The sequence below is a fragment of the Cupressus sempervirens genome, chromosome 2 (genome assembly GCF_028749045.1).
Source record: "Cupressus sempervirens isolate cs-2001-9-10 chromosome 2, ASM2874904v1, whole genome shotgun sequence".
Classification (NCBI taxonomy): Eukaryota; Viridiplantae; Streptophyta; class Pinopsida; order Cupressales; family Cupressaceae; genus Cupressus; species Cupressus sempervirens.
This window is the reverse complement of record NC_143119.1, coordinates 423,340,770-423,368,378: the sequence shown is the minus strand read 5'-3', so window position 1 is coordinate 423,368,378 and position 27,609 is coordinate 423,340,770. Positions and strand designations below refer to the sequence as shown.

The 27,609-nt window shown below is 37.1% G+C and overlaps 1 protein-coding gene across 5 annotated transcripts in view; it reads right to left on the bottom strand.

Annotated features, from left to right (window-relative positions):
• Positions 1–27,609, bottom strand: part of LOC149572902 (organic cation/carnitine transporter 7-like) — a 153,138-nt gene that overhangs the window by 95,439 nt on the left and 30,090 nt on the right. For 3 of the 5 annotated variants that reach the window (XM_089813999.1, XM_089814006.1, XM_089814001.1), the window contains 2 exons: positions 17,315–17,404; positions 4,842–5,110 (listed from right to left, as the gene is read on the bottom strand). In XM_089813999.1, coding sequence (XP_089670125.1) covers positions 4,842–5,110; positions 17,315–17,404 — 359 coding nt within the window. Of the gene's footprint in view, positions 1–4,841; positions 5,111–6,236; positions 6,285–17,314; positions 17,405–27,609 lie in introns of all 5 variants that reach the window. The other 2 variants (XM_089814005.1, XM_089814000.1) reach the window with 1 other exon arrangement.

The following is a 27,609-nucleotide window of genomic DNA, read 5'->3' as shown; positions in this document are numbered from 1 at the left end:
TTTTGGTAGCAATTCCAGCTCCACCTCCACAAAACAAGCCTTTGCTGCTAAATCCTTTCAAAAGGACAAAGGCAAGTCTCAGCACTATTCACAGCAGAAGTTCTCTACTTTAGAAGGCTCCAAGAAAAAGAATATTCAATACAACTATTGCCTTAAGTATGGTCACATGAAGGTTGAATGTCGGAAATGCTTAGCTGTCCAATCTAAGCAATCAAGTTCACAGCCCATAGCAAACAGTGCAAAGCACACTGAGCAAAAAAATCTGCCTTTTACACCTTCATGGCTAAAAGACCTGCAAATCATGTGAAGTCGTCTGCCTAGTACATTGATTCAGGCGCCTCTCGTCATTTCACCCATCGCAGAGATTGATTCACTAACTACCAGCCTTATTCAGATTCTATTATTTTCGATGGCAGAGAAGAATACACAGTTGTTGAAAAAGGCAACATTCAAATTCAATCTACTGGGAGGAATCTCATTTTCCTCAATGTGTACTACGTTCCAAGGATGGAACTAAATCTACTCTCAGTCAATCAGTTGTTGCGACACTCTCCACAATTGGATGTCACTTTAGTTCACATCAGTGTACCATCACTAATAGGGTGACTCAGTCTATTGTTGTAGTGGGTCTTGAGGATCGTGGTCTTTTCCGACTTACTGATTCTGATGATTCTCGAGACTTAGCTATGTCTGCTCAACGATCTTATGTTAGCACACTTTGGCATCAGCAGCATGGGCACTCAAATGTGCATTATCTCTCTCAAGTTGCTCGAGAAGAGCTTGTACTCGGTTTGCCAGAGATTCAGACTCGGCAGCTTGGAGTTTGTGATGCATGCCAAGATGGGAAGCAACATCACACACCTTTCACCGTTGGCAATTCATGGCAAGCTTCTAAGGTACTTCAGCTTGTTCATGCCAATATTTGTGGCCCTATGGCCACTCCTATTCTTGGGTCCAGCTATTTTCTATTGTTTGTTGATGATTTCAATAGAAAAATGCGGGTATATTTTCTTAAAAGGAAATTAGATGTATTTACTATATTTTAGAAGTTAAAAACTTTAGTTAATAAAGAGTCTAAGAAATCTATTATTACTCTTAGGTAAGACGATGGGGGAATTTTCTTCTAAGGAATTCTCTAGCTTCTTGGATACTCATGGCATCAAACACCAGTTAACCATACCTCACACACCACATCAGAGTGTAGTTGAACGTTGAAATAGAACAATCACCAAGATGGCTCAATCCATGCTCGAACACAAACATATTTCGAAGGAGTTTAGGGAAGATGCAATTAATACTGTAGTTTATCTTTTGAACCGATCACCCACAGTGGTAGTCAAGGGTAAGACTCCAAAAGAGGCCTGGTCAGGTCGCAAGCCTAGAATCAATCACCTGAAGGTTTTTGACTTTCTTGTTTTTGTCTGGATCCCTAATGCGCCACGCACCAAGTTGGATACCAAGACTCATAAACTCATGTTTGCTAGATACAGTATTCTTCACAAAGCCTACCGCTTGATCGACACTAAGACATCTTGTCTCCTGTACAATTGTGATGTAATCTTTGATGAGCAACGAGGACCATTCATGCATGTTTCTCATGTTCCTGATCCAACAGACCAGTCTATGAAGGCTCATGATTTGGGAGTTTGGCTTCCATTAGGTCCACCTAATGGCAAGGCTTTAGCAGCTCCTGAAGCTCTAGTTATACTAGTAATCCCTGTACAAACACCTCCAGCTTCTCCTGCAAGATCACCCAAATTTGTTGATGCTTCACCTGAGTTTGATCCAGATTCTTCTGATGAGGAACCTAATCATAGAGCATCTCCTAATACTAATGTTGGTCATTCTCCTCTCCGACCTAAGTGGTGGGCTAAGACACTTATTGATTTTCTAGTTGATGAGCTCATCGTTGGAAGAACTGCTCAGAAAAAGACCAAACCTACAGAGTCTTTTAACTTTGCTCTCATGGCCAACACTCACAATGTGTTTGAACCTCAAACGTATTCTGAGGCTAAAGGAATTACAAAGTGCGAACAGGCAATGACATCTGAACACCAAAGCTTGCTAAAGAATAACACTTGGGTCCTTTATAATCTTCCACCAAGGAAGAAACCCATAGGCTGCAAATGGGTTTACAAAATCAAATAAGAATTTGACAGTACTTTGGATAAGTACAAAGCTCATTTATTGCAAAGGGTTTTTCTCAGCATTGGGGCATTGATTATGAGGAGACCTTTGCTCCTACTACAAAGATGAGTACAATCAAATGAGTCCTAGCCATGGCAACATAGTTTGGCTAGAAGGTCCATAAGATGGAAGTCAAGAGTGTTTTCCTGAATGGTGACCTACAAGAAGAGGTCTACATGATGCAGCCTCCTAGTTTCAAGGTTGTTGGCAAAGAACACCAGCCTCTTAGACTAGTGAAAGCTCTCTATGGTCTGAAGCGAGCCCCTAAGGCATGGTACATGAAAATTGATAAGTACCCTAGTGATTAAGGCTTCCACAGGAGTTCTTCATACTCAAATTTGTACATCAAGACTACTAACAATGAAATCATCCTTCTGGTCATTTATGTGGATGATTTGATCATCATTGGCAGTTCAACATTTTTTATTCAGGGAATCAAACAAAGTTTATGCCAGTCTTTTGATATGATTGACCTTGGGCTCATGCATTATTGCCTAGGTATTGAGGTTTGGCAGTAGTCTTCAAGTATACTCATTGCTTAGTCCAAATATGTCAAGGCTCTGTTAGACAAATTATGTATGCAGGATTGCAAGCCTACATCTACACCCATGGAGAAAGGTCTCAAGTTATCATCAGCCAAATCTGAGTCTCCTCTCGTTGATGATACTACATACAGGCAACTAGTAGGCAGCCTCATCTACCTCTCTACTACTAGGCCTAATATCAGCTTCACAATCAACTACATCTCACGCTTTATGACAGTTCCCAAGGTTGATCATTGGATGCGAACAAAGCGTGTGCTTCATTATGTGAAGGGCACTACAGATTATGGACTTCTTTACCCTCGGAATTCTAATCCTAGACTCAGTGGGTTCACAAATTTAGATTGGGCAGGCTTTGTTAACGATAAAAAAATCAACTAGATATGTGTCCGGTTTGGAATCCGGTGTCGTCACATGGACCAATAAGAAGCAACAAGCAATTTCTCTCTCCTCTACAGAGGCTGAATACCAAGGACAATTAAGGCAGGTTGTGAAGTTGTTTGGCTTCGTCGGATGCTTGGGGATATGCAGATGTCACCAGTAGGACCGACTACTTTGTTTGTTGATAACAAAGATGTTATCAAGTTAGCACGGAATTCAGTCTTCCATAAACGAACCAAGCATGTAGATGTTCATTGTCACTACATATGACAACTAGTTGAAGACGGGACAATAGACTTGCAGTATTTTCCTACAGCAGACCAGACTGCAAACATTCTCACCAAGCCTCTTGGCCCAAACAAATTTACCAAATTCAGAGGAGAGTTTGGTGTAGTGGATAGATTAACCATTAAGGGAGGGTATTACAATAATAGATAGCTTATGTTACTATCTATTATCATTTAATGGTTATCTATTTGCAATCTATTGTAAATATTAAAATGTTTCTAATATTTAGTTAGCATGTAGTTAACTGCTAGTTTTTTATTAGGTAGAATAGAATGTTTCTACTCTTTACAATTGTTTCCTAAGGAAACATCGTTCATTCTTTTGTCTATATTAAGCTCTCAGTCTTTGTTAAAATTAAGCACGTATTTTACCAATTACTTTGTAATAGTTACACCTACACAAGCTAATGTCAATCTTTATGCAGTTGTGGTTAGGTTCCCTAAGACACCAACTTTGATGCCTTGCAAACTATCCATCTCAACTATTGAAATAGCTCAACTATACTTGCATAATGTATGGATTCAATTTGAATTTTCCACCATCATCTTTGTCTGTGACACCGGCTTAAGTCGTTTAAGGAGAGAATTTTGTTCACTAATGGACATAAACTTGGGAACATCTTCTTCCTTTCATCCACAAGCTGATAGACGGACAAAAGTAGTTAAAAAGATGATGGTGCATATTGTATAAGTATTGTTCCTGGAATGTAGGCCTATCTTCATTTTGCATAGCTACAAAAAGTTATTCATAACTCAATACTGCACAACCCTTTTCAATGATGCTTGCAAAATTTAAAAATTGCTTAACGTGCATTAAGAGTAATTTCAAGAACAATTTATAACTCCTTTTCCATGATAACCTTTTATGTGAATGACCATCCTCTAAAGGAACATTGTAGGTATAAAATTGTTTGAATTTGTAAAATACATGACTTGAACAATTGCCATGAAAGCAAATAAAACAATAAAACCTTCTATACAACAAAGTTCTCTAAGGATAGATGTTCTCTGAGAATAATTGTTTTGAATTGAAGCTATTAAACCTCGAGTACAAGTGCAGATATAACCAATATAACAAGTAAAATGAATAATTGTTGTGTGAGGAGGTGCATTTACATACTTCAGGGAAACAAAGTTTAAAAATAGTAACTAAATTGTTTCAAGACAAGACCTCTAACTCAAGTATTTAGTAATTAATGTTATAGCCTACATTTATCCTTTTATAATTTATATGATGATTCACAATCAACAAAATAGAGTCGTTTTTCATAACATACATCTTGTATCACTTCAAGGGGAAAAATCAATTAATATTTGTACAACTTTTTTTTTGCCAGGATTATCAACTTTAGTATAAGATAATTGAGTTAACATATATGTGTACAACTATTTTGTACAAATAGAATTCGACAAGAAAATGAAATTTTTAAAGGGAAGAATTTACCTTCTCCCTTTTAAATCTGAAAGGATACCCCACAAGAATGCTCCCACCATCATCCCAACAAATACTACACTAGTGATCATGCTTTCTTGACCAGGCGACAATCCCCACTCGGAAGTAACTGCCGGCCCCACAAATGAAAGTAACATCATCTCCATTGCTTCTGCAATCCAGCCCATCCCAGCATAAACTAGCAAAAACCATTGATACTTCCCAAAGCCCATAGCCAATAGTGCATCATCCATAGAATATACCAAATCACCATCTTCCATCTAAAAACATAATGACACAATGTCAATGTAAATCGGCTTAAATATGTTTTCGTCAAGAATAATATTTCATGCAAAATGGTTTGAAAAGATATAGTCATCACTGAACAAAATCTCATAGTGTATGCACATAACCACAGCACAATAGAAAAAGAAATAATCTTTTGGAATGGCAGAACCACACGAGGCAAGAAGAAGATAACATAGGTTATAGAAACTTGCATGAAAAATGATAAGGACAGTGTCAAAATCTCATTGCATCCAAACAAGCAGAAAGACAACTAGTGTCTTTCTCACAAAACTACTTAAAACCCGACTTAAATGTTTCATACAAAACTTTTCCCTGACATAGACAATCACTCTAACTCACTAAATCCTTGTGTTTTTATGTGCAATTTAGAACTCCAAAAAGCCTATTAAAATTATAAAACTCTAAAAATTAGACCAAGGCATACATAAAAGAATAGTTTGTAATTTAAATGTAGCTTTACCTTCAGATTCATGCAGCAGATCAATTAGAAACTAATTTTTTCATATTCAATTATAATATTAACTAAAACTTCAAAATAATAAATATATACCACATAGAAACAGCACAAAATGAAAACAATTTCATTCATTCACCTACAAAAGACACAGAATTTGCTAGCAAGCATACGGAAAAAATAGGAAACCCTTCCAACTTCAAATCTACTCATCAAAAAAAAGTTCACCAAAATTCACTTCATAAATTCATTGTCCCAAGGATGCTTGATGTAGAGGCACGGGTGTTGTTCAAGCCAAATGGGAAACTGTAAGGATAGCCTTTGCAATAACACTGATCCAAAAGTATATTAGACTAACAAGTGCCTGTCCCTAGTAGAAACTTACTCCCCTTAGAGTTCTTGTTGATCCATAATTAAAGTAAATACCTAATAACTATGTCAACAACAAAATCTCATCAAATCCTAAAGAGAGTTATTTATACAATTGTCCTCTAATGATTTGCTTCAGAAAATATGAGCTTGTACATGCAAATGACGTGCTAGTTGTACAAACAATACTAGAGGAAATATGGATTGCAGCAAAACATAAAGTCAAAATGTCAGAATAGAGCATAAGTCAAAATGTTAGAATAAAGCGTAAGTACCTGTCACCCGATTGTGCCAAATTGTGTTCCTTGTATGTAATGGGCACCCTGGAAATGCCCAAGAACTAAACCAATTACTGAAAGCGATTTAAATGTCTTTGCATAAGTTTCAACCCACACAACATGAGCAAGAAGGAATTTATGCAAATTGAAGACTGAACCGCTGCTGAAATAATATTAGTTCTCACAATGATAAAATCAAGTACATAGCAATGTATTCCAAAGGCCAAACCCCAAGGGAATGACGTCTAGAATATTACAAGAGAGGATGAACGTCCTCTAATACCAAGAAAGATATGTGACTCACACATCCAAGCTCTTATCAAATGCAATTCACAATCATCCGATGCTAAACTATGAGACTCTCGCCCCTATTTATCCTTTTCTTTCACCCTTCTAGAAGGAACTAAAACATTAATTAATTGCATTTACTAGAGGCTTCCCCCTTCCAATAATTAATGCGTTCTCTAGAAACTCCTCCCTAGCAATACAATAATTAATTGTGCTTCTAGAAAATTAAATTACTAGAGGTTTCCCCCTTTCCAATAATTAATACACACTCTAGAAGCTTCTCCCTTGTAATACAATAATTAATTAAATTAATTAAATATAAAGTCACTTTTTAATTTTTAATTTATTTAATGACTTTATAAGAAATTAATTATGCTCCACTTAGCCTTTGGAGAATGTGAAGGCTAAAAGATGGGGTCATTACATTGTACTTGTCCAACCTATAGTTTAGTTTTTTCCCTGTGTAGGGACCAAACTTCTCTGGCTACATATAATACCCAACCCTATAGGATGGTGGGAAACCACTATGATACCAGTGTAATGAGCCTTGCTGTCTCAATCTCTAATCTCTCTGACAATTGACAGGTTTTGGATTTTTTGCAATGTTTTGGAATTTCTTGTGTTTTGAAGTTTTATACTTTTAAGAGTTTTGTTTGCAAATGAATGGTAATTATATAAAAAAGAACAATTCTAAACACTGGCAATTCCAATAGAGATTATTTGTTTCATTTATTGCAAACACATTACAAAATGATATTCAATATAAAATCTGAACTTAATTGCAACCAAAAAAAGGAACATGAAACTCAAATGCTGCCTAGAGAAAATTGCCAAATGTCTTCCAATCACCATAAGTTGATCATTTATAGTAGCTGCCCAATATAGAGGCAAATTGAAACACAAAAGGTTGTGCGATCTGCTACAAGTCCAAACAGCTTCTCTTAGAGACTCACATCGGGTCTAGAATGAGTGTGGCTTCCACAATGAAACCATACAAACTACCTTATGAGCTACATTTGTGAGCTGCATTATGTTGGTTAAAAAATCTGTAAGTCACTAGAACTACAACTTACAAAATGGGAATTTTAGGCAACAGTCTAGTGAGATAAATCTCTCCTCTCAGCAATAGGGGAGGCTCCCTTCTTGCCGTAGGTGGCTACAACAGAGACCTAACTGGAATTGACAAATGGGTAGTTCTCTAAACCAATTCCTCTTTTTTTTAGGAATGCATATATTCTAACAACAACTATTTGAGAATCAATAAAAGGTATCTATTGCTACGATAATACCAGTGGCTTAGATATTGACGTAGAAACAACTTCTAAGACAGACGTACAACTTGATTTGTGCGATTAAAAATAATAGCCCACAGGCTCCTACAATCAATCCTCTTTGAATAAAGGACGAATGGCTAATAAGGCACAAAGTCTCTTATTAACTATTCAGTTTAAAATGATATACTAAGAATTAAAACACAAAGTCATTAACTCTTTGTACTTGCAGCCACTATTAACTAAAGTAATCATGTTTCCCAAAGCTCAAAGTCTTCAAGAACAACACTAAATGCTCAATGCTTCACTAATAGAGAAGTAACAAAGACAAATTAATCAATGCAACATAAGAAACATAGATTGATTCCAAGCCTCATAACACCAAGTTTGGAAAACTTGCTTATTTATTCACTTCAGAGATTTGCACTTCGAGTTACAAGCCCAGCCTTATTCTTTAAAACAAAAGATGATTATTTACAATGAGCTCTCTCCTTTATATAGGAAAATAGGAGAGAGAAAAATGGAGGGAAAAGAGGAATTTCTCAACCACTTTGACTTATTCTCTAACAAACTCCTAACTAATTAATTTGACTTATTCAAAGTTGCTTGCCTAATACGACTGCAACTTGACTACATGAGTTGATTGTACAACATAATTGCTCTTTGCATGTAATCTTTTTCATCCTGCTCTAAAACATATGGGAAATTTGAAATGTTCAAAAGTCTCAACTATCTTTGCAAATTTCTACAATGAGTTATGCACAACTTCAGCATCGGGCTCACTAGCATATTCAACAACCATTATGATCTTTCGATATGTACTTGTTGCTTCTGAAATTTCTTTGACATAAACATCTTTTTTTCTCTATAGTTCATCTATTAAGCACTTCCAACGTGCAAATGCATTTCAAGCTGTAAGCAAATTGCTTCAGTGAACCCTGTAAGAATATCCTCTTCTTTTTTGAGTTCATTGTTCTCAATGATAACTCCACATGACAGCTTCTTGTAACATTCGTTGATCATGTCTTCTTGCTCATTAATCTTTATTACTACTGCCTTCGCATCTTTCATGAGCTATTGCAAAACTTGTTCCTTGTTATCATCAAATGCTTGTAAACATGATACGTTTCTACAGATGAGATAACTTCATAATCACACAAAGCATCCAAATCAAACTCCATCATGCTTTTCTAATCACCAATGTCTCCATCCAGCAACTCTAATTGTCATTTAAGTGATTCTCGAATATCACTTAATCTGGCAGTAGCTTCCTTTCCTTTCTTCAGCATCCGGTAGATATCTCAAATGACCTGAATACCCTGTGATTTAATATTGGAAGACCACTCATCCACAATTTGCGCCTTTCTTTTGATTCTTTTTGTACACTTGGAGGAAGCATGTTTATCACCTAAAGAAGATTTCTTCATCCCTTCAATTCTTTTCAAAAGATGCGCATTCTCTCTTTTCAGAACATTTTTCTTTTCCCACAACTTGTAATTTTTTGGAACTAATGAGTCAAGTGCATCTTGAGCATCTTGTCTACAACCCAAATGTGTTTGCTTGCCAAGTTCAATTTTGGAAAACTTATAATCAGCGGGTTGCATTTCTTCTATTGGTTTTTCAACAAGAGGTTCAGCAACTTCCGCATACTTAATGTTGTTATCGTCCACCACAACTCGAGAAACTTTCTTATCTTTTTTATAATTTGAAACCCTTGGCCTAGCAACTTACCTATTAAACTCTTCAAGTGGGATTTTTCCTTTCTTTCTCTTCTACGTGATGTTGCTCAACCATGGAGGAAGGCTAAAAGAAGATGTGCCAACTGCAATAGTAGTCACCATGGTCCGTATTGGATTATCTTGCATAACTATAGTAACTATGACAAGCGCCTCAGTCTAAATGGCTACAGTAGTAGGACTACTATGTGTAAATTCAGTCATAGATTGTTCAAGTTGGGCTAAAGCCATATCAAGTAGAGCCAATGACTGAGGTGGAATAGAAGGTATGGACATAGAATATGTGTCAAACACATTCTCATAGTCTTCCATTTCCAATGCAGATGCAGTTTATGACATAGGCAAGGCTTCTGTTATCACCATAGGATCTTCACTCAATGGATCTTTGGAAAATGCATCAACAGACGTGTTCAGAGGTGAAACTAGAGATTCATCGGATACAGGTGTTGAATCTAGAAGAGAGGTTGCTGCAAGAACCTCAAGAGGACACGGAACCACTAGTGAGGGCTCCTTTGATTTCCTAGCATCATCATCGCTTGAATCAATTAGGATTGCTTGAGTTTCAATCCCTTTTATCTCAAGTACTCTCGAATCCTTCCCTCCTTTGATGAGTAGTTTGGGCAAACTTTAAACAGGAGGTTCAAACGTGATGATGATGTCCCATCTTTACCTTTTCCCTTTATCTCGGATCTCATCCCAATTGGACCAGCAGGATCAAAGTCTTTCCCGGGTTTTACCTTGATGCACTTTAAACCTCTTATTTTCAGCAAAGTGTTGGTATTGGCAAGAATGGATTGAAACCGATCCCAAATTGAGGTGCTTTCCTTGCATGACCATGTAGGAGGAAGAATGGGTAATCTTTCCCAGTTATGTTGAATATAGCTGGGATCCAATATTTGATCATCATCCTCAAATCCAGCAGGAATTGTTGCTAAGTTGAAATCCACACTTTGTTTCACAATTAACCAAGCGTAGTCCATGCATTGTATATCCACTTCAGTGCATACATCAATCCCGAGATCTTCTAGGTGATGTATGTGTAGGAATTGCTTCCTCATCTTATCATGCAGTCCTCTCCAGTCAAAGCAACTTCTGGCTGCGAATTCCTTGAGTGTGATTCTTTCAAGTCAAATTCCATGTTCTGTGCTTTAGGCACGGTATCCAAAGAGTACTCACCTATCTTCAAGGGGTTGCGTGACGAAATCCCCACTCCTGGTCGGTACAAAGTGGATTGATAAGCTTATACCCCCATGAGTTGTCTTGCCAATTCCATGAGTACAATCTTGTCTATAGGGTACCTCAGCAAAGTGTATGGCTCTCCCTTGAAACATCCAACTCGTAGATATGTAAAGTTGGGAAACTGTAGAAACATACAACCATGCTCATTCACTTTGTTCCACGCCTCATCAGAAACTCACTTGTTTGGGAGTTCTTTGTCAAACAAGCACATGTAATGCCCAAAGAAGGCATTCTGAACCCTTTGGAAATGTATCCGACTTTACTCCAGAGGCAGTTGATCATAGTATTCCCACACGTGCACAATAGACCTATCATTTTTAGTTGACAAACCTAAGAAAGAACCTAGGGCAGCAGCAATATACACCAAGTAGGAGTTCATGTTGAACACGCCTAAAGTCAACATGTTCACCAGTTCACAAATTGCATCACTCACTAGTTCAGCCCAAAATATATTCTTCTTTGACTTTATAATGAGAGAGATGTACTTGTACATCCAGGGTTCGAAGGTGTTTGAATCCATGAGCCCTGCTAAGTGACTAAGCAATGTGATGAGGTCATTAATTTCTTCTTTGAAATCACAACGGTCCATTCCTTTTATTGGCCATCTAACAAGATTTGGCCTCTTAGTGATCAACCAATTATCATTGATGAACTTGGTGCAGTAGGAGGTATCCTTATTCTACTGCTCCAAAGCCTTTTGCCTTGTGATGTTTGTGACAACTAAAATGTGAGGAACATGAAAAATATGATCAATAGTCTTAGGATCGAGACTAATGATAGTATTACCATCTTGATCTCTGATGGTTCAAGAGGGTGCATCAAAGTGTCTTGTACATATACGAATGAAGTTTGGCTCATGAGTTGCCAAGGGGAAAGTGGACAATAGATGAATATGACTTAGCTTTATCCATATCATATTCTCGGTAGCCTCAGCATCAACTCTCGCAAGGAAATCTTCAATCTTCATACGAGATATGTTGGTATCCCGCACTTCACCACAATAGGAAGTTACTTGTGATGATGGAATAGGATTATGATACTGATCATACTGGTACTTCATTTTCTTTCTATCTTTTCCTTTTGCTAGAGTAGGTTCTCTTGACATTGCAAAACCGTATGCCTACACAATTGTTACATGAAAATCTCATAGTCCAAGAACATCATAATATGAAGGGTCCATAGCAAACTTGGGTGTGTAAAAACATATACTCGAGCAAGGTATGTATAGGGAAAGGGCATGAAAGTACAGGGACAACGAAAGGGCAAATGGGTCAAGCTCAAAATGGCTAAAAAGTGATTAGAAATGCCAAAAACGGGTTTTTCAGGGTCCACTGCATATACAGCCAGCAAGTTTGGGGTTAAGTGAATGAGGGGAAAAATGAGTAACACATTGGATATAGCACATTTTAATAAGGGCAAAAAGTGATACTCTATCCGGCAAGCATGTGGGAGAAACTTTAACCATAGGGCAGCCATATGGAAGTACATGGAATGCATGATGGTGGGGTTTTAACTTGCATTTACATGTGGGAAAAATAGTCAGCTTGCCCTTCCTTTTGAGAATGGGATTTTACACCCAACTGCAAATGCAAGAATATGAACCCTTGCACATGCAACTTGGAGAAGAAGACGGAAGATAGGAGCAATTTCATGCACACAAAAAGAGATGCAAATCTGAAAATGGAAATGACAGATTTGCAAGAACAGACAAAACAAATATATACATCAATGCCTTAAGGAAAATAACAAAGGAATTTTACCTCAGCTCCAAAAATGAGAAAACAAGTCTTTTTCCAAATCTTGAGCAAATCTTAAATAAATCCAAGAGATTTAGGATTTTAAATTTGTCTAACAGCATAAGACATAGATTTTGAAATCCAAATATCAAGGTTCGAATTTGGACATGTGGAGATAGTTAGAGAGATACAATGCCCAAATAGTGGAACAAACTTTGACTTAGCAAATCCGTATACAAGAGCATACAAAAATTACGCCTAGGGAAAGAGATTAGCTTGCAAAATGATGAAGAAACTGGAAATGCGATTTACTTACCGTAGAATGCTTCCTTGAAGTGATTCAATGCAAAAAGTGCTTATGTACGAGCCATTTTGGGTGAAGATCATGCCCTAAACAAGCTGTTTAAGTCAAAACGCATGTACTGAAAATACATGTAATGCCTTCAAAAATCACCATCAGCTCTTGGATGAAACTCGCAGCCTTCAAAACGCCTTTTGGAGAGGCATTTACATTGTATAAAATACATGTAATCTTGCAAAAATCACCACTTGTATTTGATAGGGTGTTTGCTAGTCAAAAACGTAATTTTCGGGGCTTATCTCATCATTAAAAACTCATGCATTCTTGCTAAAAATTGCCACCTTTAAAATAAGGGCTTTAGCTAGTGTAAAATGCACTTTTTAGGAGCCTTTACACATTTTGAAATACATGCATTCTCTTGGAAATCACCACCAGCTTTTATAAAGAGGCTAAGTCATTAAAAACGGGGAATTCGGGGCCTTTACATGCATTCGAAATACATGCAATAATTCTAAAAATCGCCACCTTTAATGGACTTGTATTTTGGACATTTAAAACAAGTTTATTTAAAACATGTAATGGGGCCCAAAATCGCCACTTTGCATTAAGTTAGTGCAAACAAGTTGTTTTTAATCAACTACATATGCATTTGGGTCAAAAATTGCCACTTTAGCTTGATGTGATTGAAGAACTCATTTTAGATTTGCATCTACATGTTAAAATGACATGCAAATGCATTTCAAAAGCCCACTTAAATGGTGATTTAAAAATGCATATGTATTAGATTATTAAAAATGAACTTTTAATGCAATAACATATGTAATTGCATTTAAAAAGCACACTTTTAATGATGTTGGGACTTAGAATTTATTGGGAGTGGGTTTTCATAAAGTATTTTGCATGTGGATGTATGTAATTAGTAATAAAAATCTCACTTTTAAGCATTTAAGTTGCCTCATGTATTTATATTTAATATTTAACTATAGTTTCTAATAAAGTAACGTGAAAATAGACTTAAAATAAGCCAATTTTCATAAAACATTAAAAACCATGGTCAAATCAACTCAAAATTAGTTGAAATTTTAAAATGGACATCAATATCCACTTGAGATATTAAATATAATTTTGTATCATGCAATTGCCAATAAAAGGCCCACTTTTATGAGGTTTTTTAATAAAAATATGTAATCGACCTAAAAAAACCCACTTTTTCCTTCATAACTTGAGCTAGACTACTCAAAATCAGACCTAAGTTGGCTCGAATCAAGCGGAATTCCAAGGTCATTCTCTTAGGGTCCATTTGGTTCATGGAATTTAAAAAACCAGGATTTCTACAAACCTTGGTTTAGTCAAAAAAGGTTTTGCAAATCTTCATTCTGACTTTTGGGATTTTACTTGAACCATTTCTTTCACTCAGAGATGCATGTGAAGACATGTTTTTATGTGTAAGCTTCGAGTTGAAGGCAAATTTCAAAAAGTAGTCCAATCTATTGTTTTTACACTCCTTAAAAAGCATAACCAAGTTTTGATTTTCAATTCCTACTTGCTAGTAGGAAGCTGGAAAACCTAATTTTGAGGCAAAATTGGAAATCTAGTACGCTAATTCCATTTTTCCAATTTTGAAACAAACACAAAAATTTTCAAATCCGGATTTTGAAAAAGCCAATTCCTGTCATCTTCCAAGAACCAAACGGACCCTTAAGGCGAAAACAAGACCAAAGACTATTTACAACACAAAGAAAAATGAAGAAAGGACGTGAAAGTTTTCCAAAAATCGAGTGTTTGCAGTGCAAGAATGAAAACTCTTACCAGCAAACAATTGGGCCTAATCTCGACGGAAAACCTTCAAAAGAATGAATAGACAAGCCTACACAAAGAGCAATTCGAAGATAATGAATTATTTTCATGATGTCTCATCAATGCGTTAAAACAAAGAGGATGTGCCTACGAATCCATGAGAAAATTGTGTAGGGTTGCCTCAATTTTGTGATGTCAAAATTGAGGACAACACATTAAACACCTCATTGCATTCATTCCTCAATCAAATAGAATAAACTTCCTGAACTGAGAATTTGAAGCACAATTATAGCTCTTGGATGAAGCCATCACTGGATGCACAATATCAATGGGTATTTCACCATCTCAAAGTGCTAAAGCCTAAAACATTGAAGAATTGACACCCTTCAATACTGAAAAAGAGCAGAAGCCCTCATCTCCCACACAATTCCCAAACTTCTAGAACAAGGCAAACAATCAATACAAATGCATAATGGTCAATTTTCTTCAAGAGGCCTTTATATAACTTCACACCAAAAACATTTGTTAGATCTTTGAGGTTCTTCGGTGATGAGCTCATTGACCTCTTGCAAAGGATTCTTTTCCTTTTAGCAAGAAGGGTGGAGGAATTTGCATTTGTTAGTATGACTCTATGTGACACATTGAGATGTGTTGAGGATTCTAATTGTGGGTGAAATTAAAGTAAAAGTACAGATATCCACTTTCTGATCAGCCCACGGATAACTTCAGTTTTTTGGCTAAATATGAGTTGGATGACTTCACCAAACAAGCAGTTGAGCATTTATGGTTGTTGAGCATTTATGGTTGTGGCTGGTTGGTAAAGATGATTTTTGTTGTCGATAAAGTTATAAAACAGCCGACGGGTAGATTAGCATGTAGTCGGTAATTGTTATGTAGTCAATGGGCCCCTTCGGGAAGGTTCTTCGGTAAGATATATGTACACCATCCAAGATCATGGTTGTAATCATCATTGGAAGCACTATGTAATCTCTTCAGCATATATGCAAATAATAAAAAGAGTATTGTTGTGTTACATGTTCTTGTCTATTGTCTGTATGCATTAATAAACCGTTTACCCCATACAGTAAACAATTTGATCATAGATGATGTCTCTTTAGTTACTACCATATTCATATCTCCTATATTTTCAGTAGGTTCTCAGATTGATTATTGTTGTCCTTACATTTTCATGTTGGTTGTGGAGACATCTTTTCATGTGCAGATGAATACTAAACCTTGGCAACCTATACGGCAGTTTGTTGTGAGTGTACTTCCAAACACAATTTATTTATTTGTTGCTTTATCTTTGTAAGTAGCCGTCACTATAGACACTACATAGAGATGATGTGCATTGTTTTGGATGGTGCCTCATTAATTGCAATAGTTCAGGTGTGTTGTTGTGCACGGAACTCTTCCTTTGAAATTTTAAGGTCAAGTGTCAGTGTTATGATTTCAATTGGCAACCATAGAGAGATTCCCTAAGTGGTAGATTGTAATATTGTGCTGCTGATTAATTTGCTTCATTTTTTAGATTTCATTAAGGGATATCTCGGATTTCATTCTTTATGGAAAAACATTTTATTTTCGCCATTGCCCAGGATCGATTTGGCCATAAATTAGTTGGTGTGGTTTTCACTACAATGCCTTGGCAGGATATATTACATGGCATTGAGTTCAAACCTCTAAGTTTTTTCAACATGCTGATGATGATTACTTTTCACGATTTCATGGGAGGAGAGTGCACTTTGTGTTGCAGATTATAGCTGCGACAAAGATCTTTAACTCCGATTTTATGAATAGAAATATGTTTTTTATGAACGCTATGGTCATCTTCAGCTGAAATTTCAAAATGGGTGCTGATGATGATTACTTTTCACGATTTCATGGGAGGAGAGTGCACTTTGTGTTGTAGACTGTAGCAACAATAGAGATCTTTAACTCTGATTTTATGAGATAGAAATATGTTTGTTACGAACACTATGGTCATCTTCAGCTGAAAGAGACATTTATAATAATATTATATAAAGAGACATGTTGTGCATCAAACAAAGAGGCATGGGTATGGAAATATGAAGAGTTTTATATTTGAAATTGAAGAGACCTTCAGTTGTGTAATAGAGTCTCTCTATTTTGTGTGTGTGTGTGTGTGTGTGTATAAATTGTATCAAGTGAAAAGCATTGTACTTGAACATTTCTTTATCAATAAAAGTGATAGTTTTGTTGTGTGGTTTGGTTTTTCCCTTCAAATGGAAGAGTTTTCCCAGGATAATTTTGTGCATCTCTTGCATCTATTTTGTTCTTCCTTATTGTTGGTTATCTTATTTTATGGGGCAAAACTTAACATGGTATCTGTTACTGATTTTTTATTTATGTGAAAATTCAGTTTCATATATGCAAAAGATTTTTAAAAAATTGCACATTCAATTCATGTTTACAATCAGATATTTTGCAATTCCTATTATTGTAAGCAAAGGAAAGATAAGCTGAAATATCCTTTGTATTCATTACCAAAAGATGAGTGCAACTGAGATATACATTTGATGAAATGCAACTGATATGCCAAATGAATATACATCTCTCACACGAAGGACTGTAAGAGTAGCCACTGCTGCTTTATTGCTAAGTTCCTATCTATTCTATACAAATGTAATGAACATGGAAAAAAAAAAGAATAGATATGCAAGTGTCATAGGTAAACAGTCATTGCCTGTGACGAATGACTGGTTAAGCCTCCTCTTGATTGCTCCCTCTTGTCAGTTGCTTCATGCCTTGAATCCAAAGCTTCATTTGTGTTGTCCTGCAAGAGGAAGTAGAATGGTTTAGATCAAAAAATCTAAGCAATGAAAGTACCTCTTCAAATGCATAATTATCCTATCTTAATGACATCTCATACATTTGCATAAAAAGGAGTATCTCAGCAAAGGATCATAAATAATATGTGAACATCAGAAATATATGGAAGAACTGTATATAAGCATCAAAGGGACATACATTCTGTTTGAAACCTTTTGTTTATAATGAAGATGTGTCATATCATTGTTAACAGGAAAATGTGTCAAAAAGGAGATACTCCAGAAAATCAGCCAATGTGGCAAGTCCCAGTGCTAATTCAATCCAAAGTATTCCATGAAAATCTATGTAATGAAGCGTAATGGGTTCATTAAGACACCCTATATTCCAATCTCTTGCAGTGACATTGAAGCAAAGTTTGCATAATGTTAACATGGTGACAAAACAGTAAATCAATGAAAGTTGAAGAGCCCAAGTATAGTAAAAATCGGTAACAATTGTAAAAGATGACTTTGAACTTCATGATTGCAGTCAAAGCATTACATATTTTGAGGAAGCACATTCAAAGAGTCAAGAATTTCAGTTTAAAGGAGCAATGCCATCTAGTAGAGAAGCAGCCAAGTAAGGATGCAAGTGCAACGCATTTAGAAGGAAGGTATAATCACCATCACAATACAACAGAGCAATGCATATAAAGAAAGAGGTTTCGTGAGCAACAAGATTTGGCTTCAAAATGCAAGATGATCAAAGGAAGATTACAAAAGATATGGACAGCAAGATCTTGCAAGCAGAGAAGCCACAAATCTTAAAAGAGGAGGTGGGCAGCAATATAAATCACGACAAAATGTTGCTCATTCAAAAGATATACAACAAAAGTTTGTATATGTATGTGCAGCCATTATTGAAAATATAAAAGAGCAGAGATATCATTGTGATATCAATCAAATACGTATAAAAGCTACAATCATGCCTATAGCTTCAACCTTAATTACAATGCATGCTACCATTATTTCCATAATCAAATGGACATCAAGGCTTCAGTATTTGTTCATTTGCAAGAAACTGTTACTAAGAAATGCAGATTGAGTGCATTTTCACTTTTGGAGCAGCAAATGAAGCATATTTTCTTGACACTACAATGGATACAGAAGACAACAAAAAAAGAAAAAGGATACCAGCAAATAAAACCCCAATCATGTCAGCAGATCCTATATTGACGATAGTGCTTCATAAGCTGTGACGCTAAATGAAGCTGAGAATGTAAATCAAGGGAACAAAGGGCAGAATAAATGAAAAGCAAGATAAAATGAATAACCATTCTGAGAAAAATGCCCAACTCCATCAAAAGAAATGGCAATGTCTACCCAAGTCACGGCATCAGCATCAGAAGAAATCAAAAGGAATGGTAAGTCACGTGTATCAAAACACTACTTTTTTCAAAAAAAAGCTCATCCATATCAGTTGAAAGGAACTACAAACAAAGGGCAGAATAAATGAAAAGAAAGAAGTGAAAGAACCCCCATTGCTGTAGAGAAAATACAAAATTACCCAGAAAGTATTTTCCTTCATTTCACTTCAATATCTCAAATTTTCAGAAATACCCATTAGCAGGTCTAATCATGGCTGTTAAACTAGCAAAACAGCTATCTATAGCAGCTGCATGTTCACAAATGGCGACCAAATAACAGAAAAAGAACGGCTCCAAGTTTCAAAAGCCACGATACAACAATGGCTTTCTCAAATCAAGCAGTAAAATAGCATCAGGATTCAGGACAGAAGATAAAACTTCATATTGGCAGCAGCAAAAAGAGATTCAATCATGGCATCAAACCCACCATGCGGTCAAATTCATTAGAAGAAAGTAACAAGAAAAATTTTCCTTTGGTATCAACATCAGCAGCAAGAGAGATCTGTCTATCAAAATAAAGCAATGGCAGACTGAATATGCTCAAAGATAAGTAAAGAATCAGAAAACATGTTTTCTAACGGCAGCCAAATTCAGACTAAATTTGCCCAGAAATGGTGTAAATCATACCTTGGCGTTGAATATCAGTGAAACATGGTGGTTCAAGCATCAGATTTGCTCAAAAACACAAAAAAATACCTCCAAATCCAACTGCAAATGGAGTAGAAACCCAAGCAGTCATTTTTCCTGGCTCTAAAAATTTCCAAGTTTGCTCACGATGTGAAAACAATGAAGGATTTAGGTTTGAAAATGGATCGCATAAACTCCTTATTTCCTTTTCATAATCCTTGAAGTCTGCAGGTTTTTGATGGGATTTAATTCCCATTATTTTTGTATTAAATTCATGTGCCGTGAGGTGTGGAAAGGTTGGGTTAAGTATAAGTGTTTTAACAATTAGTTCTCTATATGTAAAATTATTTGCATTTTAATAGGGTTATTAATTTGTATTTTTACAAGCCATTTTATAATCTTATTTAATTTAATGCCCTTTTCAAGTCACGTCCCATTTTCAATCTTGTGCTTGCAAACTTTTAGGGATTTCAAGTCAGTTGTGACGTGTCTAAAGAGTGGAGGTTAAGTTATTGTGAGAAGACTAAGTTTTATAACAGTTGGAGTCATGAAAAGTATTTCTAGGAGTTTGTTAAATGTCGAATTTGACTTTGCCAATGCAGTTTAGGGGCCTTTATGATCATTTGGAGCACTTTATATGGGCAATTAGGAGTGAATCATAGGTTCCATTATGACTTAGTAGCAGTTGTGTAGTAATTAGTCATCATTTTTGGTGATTATGACTCCTATTTCGGAGGCTCTTTTCATGGATCCGACCCAAAACGGGTTTGTACTTAGTCTATGAGACTCTTATTTGTTGGAGAGTTTTGATTATGCGGAGGAAGATTTTCGTGATATTTTCTTGTGTCCTTGGTGTATTTTCTGCATTTTTTGTAATTCAGTTTTGGGTACTCAATATATGGATTGAATCATTTTGTGACAGTTTCTTTCTTGAAATCTGGCCTTCTTTCGTTTCTGATTTTGTGTGTGAAAACATTTGATTGATAAAGTGGAAAGTGAGTCTTTAGGATTCCTTGTTATTTTGTCTCATCCATCACCTAGTTGCAATTTGTACTTTGTTTGCAGGTTATAATTTGTATCTTCTACTTTTGGGATAGTTATGTGAATGCTTTTATCTTCCTTAACTCTCATTTTCAGGACCTTATTATGAAATACTAATGCAAACCATAATAGGATTTAAGTGTTTGTCAACAAGGAGAGTCTTATTGTTTGTTAACAATCATTCATATCTTCAATATTAACAAGTTTTGGTGTATCACTTATTAAGTTTAGATTCAATTTTAGGTGTTCATTTTTGTATTTCTTCTCCTTTTCCCCTCAAGTTTAGTTTGTTTCAGTAATAAGAGCTTAGATGTGTATCACAAGGAGAAGGCCTATAACCTAGATATTCACTCAGTTTAAAAGGAAAATCCCACCACCTATGAGTGATTCCATGTTACCTGAAATTTTCAGTTCATTTCACTGAGTTTGGTGGGGTGCAAATTTCAGGCCTTAACAGTATCAGAGCCAGGTTTGATAGCAACAATAAAGTAATTTGTCTTGTTCTTTGGTTCGTGTATCTGTTTGATGCAAGAGCATCCAGTGGTGTAAGGGCAATCCTGTATCACCCAAAAATATGCTTAGAGATAGTTTCTGTTTAATGTGTTTTATTTCTGGATACCCATTTGGGTCAAATAAAGGTTCCAACTCTCATAGTTCCACTGTTAGTTTTCTGGGTTAGAGTTATATTAGTTTTTACGCACCTTGGGATACGTGTAAATGCAAAAAACGAGTTATTTTGTAATCAAGCCAAAATTATGATGAGTTAGAGGGTGTAAGTTGGAGGGATGATTATACTTGTAATTTAAAGCGCTCCAGAAAAAGAATCAAGTCAAAAGGCTTTACGGTTAGAAAGTAATTGCAGTTTTAATTTTTCTGGAAACCTCCTAAGAGCGGTTCAAAGTCAGATTCAGGGCACTAAACGGCCTTGTACAGGGCTGAAAAATGGGGGACAAGCAAAGCTGGTCCACAAGGTTGTAGAGCGCTTCAAGAGCTTTCTGGAAATGTAAATGGTTCATCAATCAAAGTCATAGTTCAAAAGTTATGCCTCTTGGAAGTTGGACTACGACTTCTACACTCTTCTAATTTTACACCAACTTCTAACGCAACTTCTGGAACCTTCTGTTTTGGCGATGGATGCCAACTGACATATTCTAGAATGTATTCCTAACCCTAAACCATTTGGGGCTTATTTAAGAACACTTCTGGCATTGTAAAGGCAGTTCTCAGTGGAGTTAGAGAGAAGGTACTGTGCGGAGGATTTCTTTCTCCAGAATCATACTATTGTAAGCCCATAGGGCATTTTTTCATTGATAATAATATTTCCCTTTTCTTGTGTGTTCATTCTAGTCTTTGGTTGTGTCTCCATCAAGTGGTATCAGAGTAGGTTTTCCTGAGTGTGTAGACAGAGAGCCGATTGTGAGGCAGTTTGCACCAGGACTGTGTGGTTGTGGGTTTGAGACAAGATGATGCCTCCACGAAGAGAACGTGGTGGAAGGGCTAGAGTTGTTACTCCTGAGCTTAGAGCCCTCCAGAAACAGGTTCAAGCATTGCAGGAGTAGATCCGCAAAGGAATGAATGTTGCTGCAGGCGACGAAAGTGAGGAAGAAAATGAAGAAGAAGAAAATATTGGACAAGAAGGGGAAGGTGATGAGGAAGTCCTAAATCAAGCAGAGGAGAGGCTTTTTAGGGCCATTTCTAAGCTTGGAAAAAGAATTAAAATTGATGTGGATATGTTTTCAAGAAATCTAAACCCGGATGAGTTGATCGACTGGATCAATGAACTAGAGGAGTATTTTGAGTATGAGGATATTAGGGACCCAGATAGGGTTAAGTTTGCGAAAGCTAAAATGAAAGGCCATGCCAAAATTTGGTGGCAAGAGATTCAACTGGAAAGGAATAGAAGAGGAAAGGAGAAAATCACAAGGTGGAATCACATGGTGGACAAACCAAAGAAGCAATTCATTCCTGTTGATTATGAACTTGATTCGTTCAAGAAAATGCAAGGATTAAAGCAAGCAGGAAAATCTGTCCAGGAATATACAGAGGAATTTTATCGACTTCTTATTAAGGCAGGGCGTGCAGAAGCAAATAAAGAGAAGGTTGCTCATTACCTCAGTGGGTTACGACCTAGCATTCAGGAGGAGTTAAGTCTGGTTAGAATGACTAGCATTGAAGAGGCATACCAATTTGCCCTGAGAGTTGAAGAGAAGCTAAATAAAAAGTTTGAAGGAAGGCAAAGAGGGCATGGTCAAGGAGGAAGGGGCGGCAGTAGGTCATTTGGAGGTCGAAATGAGACCCAAAAGAAAAATAAAGATGTGGGTACTAGCAGAAACTAGAGAAATGAGGGTTTCAACTACTCCCGTGATCAAAACTTTGGAGATCAGAGAGGAAGAGGTAGAGGATGTGGACAAGGATCAAGAAGAGGAGGCTTCCGAGGCACCTGTTTTCATTACAATGAAGAAGGTCATCGTACCTTTGAATGCCCTTAACGACAAGGAAGGACAGATAGGAGAGCTGATGGTCAAGCAAGGGTTGCTCATGTAGATGAGGATGCACAGTCATCACATTCAAAGGATGCAGAAAGAGGAGAGGTTCTCGTAAATGAAAGGGTCTTACTGAGCGGTGAGACTGAACTTGGACAAAGGAGGAGTTTGTTTTGTACCAAGTGCAAGTGCGAGGATAAGTGTTGTGATGTGATTGTTGATGGTGGCAGCACGGACAACTTGGTATCTGAGGAGATGGTCTCTAAGCTAAAGCTCAAAAGGGAGAAACACCCCCAACCCTATCGGATTTCTTGGGTGAAGGAGATCATAAGCTCCTAGTCAATGAACAATGTTTGGTGAAGTTCAAGATTGGGAGTTACCATGATGAAGTTCTCTATGACATTATTCCAATGGATGTCTGCCATTTATTGTTGGAAAGACTGTGGCAATTTCACAGACATGCTATACATGATGGTCATGCAAATATGTACTCTCTGACAAAGGACGGAGTTCACCACAAACTGAAGCCCTTGGTAAAGGAAGGTGAAAAGGTATGCAGTAGTGCTAGGATATGTCTTGTTGATGGAAGAAAATTTTTGGATGGTATGAAACATCAACGTATGTGTTATGCTTTGATTCCTAGAAAAGATAAGGTAGTAGTGAAATTCCACCTGAAGTTTCAGGCCTATTAAGTGAGTATGGAGATGTCATCTCTATTAATGTTCCAGAAGGGTTGCCGCTAGTAAGGCAAATCAGTCATCAGATAGATTTAGTCCCTAGAGCTAGTTTGCCTAACAAGGCTGCTCATAGGATGACTCCTATTGAAACTAAGGAGTTAAACAGACAAGTTCAAGAGCTATTGAGGAAGGAGTTGATTCGAGAGATCCTAAGTCCATGTGCAGCCTGCAGTACTGGCACCAAAGAAGGATGGAGAGTGGAGAATGTGCACAGACTCTTGAGCTATAAACGGAATAACCATCAAGTATCGGTTTCCTTTGCCAAGAATGGATGATCTTATGGACTGATTTAGTGGGGCTCAGTACTTCACAAAAATAGATCTCAAGAGTGGCTATCACCAGATACGGATACGAGAGGGAGATGAGTGGAAGACTACATTCAAGACCAAGGAGGGTCTATAAGAGTGGTTAGTCATGCCTTTTAGACTGACCAACACGCCAAGCACCTTCATGCGGCTTATGAATGAGGTACTAAAAAAATTCTTGGAAAAATTTGCTATTGTCTATTTGGATGATACTTTAATTTTCAGCAAGACTTTGGATGAATATTTATTGCACATTCGTAGAGTCCTTGAAAGGTTGAGGGAAGAGAAAATGTTGATTAATTTGAAGAAGTGTAGCTTTGTAATAAAAGAGTTAGTCTACTCGAGGTTTGTTGTATCATCTAAAGGTCTCAAAATGGATCCAAAGAAGGTAAAAGCCATCTTAGAATGGCCTACTCCAAGGTCTGCTACTGAGGTGAGATCATTTCATGGTCTGGTTAGTTTTTACAGGAAGTTCATTAAGAATTTCAGTGGCATATGTGCACCCCTGACTGAAACAATAAGGGGGGATAGGAAAGAGTTCAAGTGGACTACAGCAGCTACAAGGAGTTTTGAACTGTTGAAGAAGAAGATGACAGAACAACTTGTGTTGGCACTTCCTGATTTTAGTAAAGTGTTCCAGGTAGATTGTGATGCTATGGCAGTGCTATTGGGCCTTTATTGAGCCAAGAAAGTAAGCCTATTGCATATTTTAGTGAAAAATTGAATGATGCAAAGAATAAGTATTATGTTTATGATCAGGAGTTCTATGCAATCGTTCGGGCCTTAAAGAAATGGAGGCATTATTTATTGCCAAAAGAATTTGTCTTGTATACTGATCACCAGACATTGCAGTACCTAAATAGCCAAGGTAAATTGAACCGGAGACATTTGAAGTGGGTAGAGTTCATGCAGAGCTATACATTTGTGTTGAAACATAGAAGTGGCAAGTCTAATAAGGTTGCAGATGCATTGAGTAGGAGACAATTGTTGTTGGCACTAATGCAGGTTGAAGTGGTTGGGTTTGATGAACTCAAGAATTTGTATCCTGAGGATCTTGATTTTGCTGAAGCGTGGAAGGCTTGTAAAGAACCTGTTACTATAGACAGAACCAGGTGGCTAGATTATTTGATTCAGGATGGTATGTTGTTCAAGGGCAGTCAATTGTGCATTCCAAGCAGTTCCATGAGGAAAAATTTGATCAAGGAGAAACATAGTGGGGGAATGGCAGGACACTTTGGTCGAGATAAGACCATTGCCTCTTAGAGAACATTATTTTTGGCCGCAAATGTCACAGGATGTGAAGAAGTTTGTGCAGAGTTGTCAAGTATGTCAAGTAGCCAAGGGATTTAATCACAATACTGGATTCTAGCAGCCATTGCCTATTCCATTGAAGCCATGGGAGGACATAAGTATGGATTTTGTTCTTGGATTGCCGAGGACACAAAGGGGTAATGACTTAGTATTTGTGGTGGTTGATAAGTTCTCCAAGATGGCACATTTTATTCCATGTCACAAGACTCATGATGCTGTGCATATTACAAATTTGTTTTTTAGAGAGGTGGTGAGACTACATGGTCTCCCAAAGAGTATTGTTTCCGACAGAGATACTGAATTTGTGGGGTATTTCTGGAGGACTTTATGGAAGAAGTTGAGGACAGAATTGAAGTTCAATTCTACACATCATCCGTAGACTGATGGACAGACAAAAGTGGTAAATAGAAGTCTGGGCAATTTGTTGAGGTGTTTAGTGGGAGATAAGCCCAAGGGATGGGATTTGATTCTACCACAAGCAGAATTTACTTACAATAATTCTGTAAATACGAGTACTGGTAGATCACTATTCCAAATTGTGTATGGAAGTAGCCCAAGGACTACACCAGAATTAAGAAAGATGGAGCAAGGGGAGATGACAAGAGCCGAGGCAAAAGAATTTGCTAAACATATCAAGAGTCTACATTAGGAGGTCCATGCACACATTACCAAGATGAACCAATAGTATAAAGCTAGGGCAGATCAAAGGAGGAGACATAAGGACTTCCGAGTAAGGGATCTGGTTATGGTACACTTACGAAAGGAACGGTTTCCAGTGGGTACTTACAACAAGCTCAAAATGAAATTTGGCCCCTGCAAAATTTTGAAGAAACATGACTCAGGAAATGCATATGAGGTGGAGTTGCCAGATGGGATTCACATTTCTCCTATCTTCAACATTGCAAACTTAACAAAATATCATGATGATGGTGCAGATGAAGGGTTGATGTTGGAGCCATGTCCAATTCCTACTTCTAAGGAGGAGATAGAAGAGATTTTGGATAGTCGTGTGGGTAGGAGTACCAAAAATAGGCAGTATGAAGAGTACCTAGTGAAGTGGAAAGGACGACCAATAGAGGACTCAACTTGGATATCAGCAACAGAGGTTGCCCATTTGGGTTTTCCTCTACCATAAAGTGACAGGGTCACTTTTCAATCTACCCTGGGTGTCTGATGCAAGAGCATCTAGTGGTGTAAGGGCAATCCTGTATCACCCAAAAATATGCTTAGAGATAGTTTATGTTTAATGTGTTTTATTTCTGGATACCCATTTGGGTCAAATAAAGGTTCCAACTCTCACAATTCCACTGTTAGTTTTCTGAGTTAGAGTTTTATTAGTTTTTAAGCACCTTGGGATACGTGTAAATGTAGGAAATGAGTTATTTTGTAATGAAGCCAAAATTATGATGAGTTAGAGGGTGTAAGTTGGAGGGATGATTATGCTTATAATTTAAAACGCTCCAGAAAAAGAATCAAGTCAAAAGGCTTTACAGTTAGAAAGTAATTCTAGTTTTAATTTTCCTGGAGATCTCCTAAGAGCGGTTCAAAGTCAGATTCGGGGCACTAAACGGCCTCTTACAAGGCCGAAAAATGGGAGACGAGCGAAGCTGGTCCGTAGTGCTGTAGAGCACTTCGAGAACTTTCCAAAAATGTATACGGTTCGTCAATTGGAGTCACGGTTCAAAAGTTATGCCTCCTAGAAGTTGGACTACCACTTCTAGATTCTTCTAATTTTACACCAACTTCTAACCCGATTTTTGGAACCTTCTGTTTTGGCGGTGGATGCCAACTGGCATATTCTAAAATGTATTCCTAACCCTAAACCATTTGGGGCTTATTTAAGAACACTTCTAGTATTGTAAAGGCAGTTCTAAGTGGAGTTAGAGAGAAGGTACTATGCGGAGGATTTCCTTCTCCAGAATCATACTATTGTAAGCCCATAGAGCATTTTTTCATTGATAATAATATTTCCATTTTCCTATGTGTTCATTCTGATCTTTGGTTGGGTCTCCATCACTATTAAAATGATTGATTTCCACTGTCAACCAATTTTCTCCTCTTAATATGACTATGCGCCGAGGTGTGTCTATTTCGGTGTTGTTTTCATTTTTTTATTTTAAAATTTCTAAAATGTGTTGACCATCAACTTTGGAAGACTGAGGTCTTTGGGGCAGTAGTCATGTCCCAGTTTTGGGAGCCAAAAGCCTCGAACATTGGTCATCGATGATGAAGATTGAGGAATCATACCATCTGCAGTTCATCCTTCTTCCGCCTTGGGTTTCAATTATACAAATGTGAAG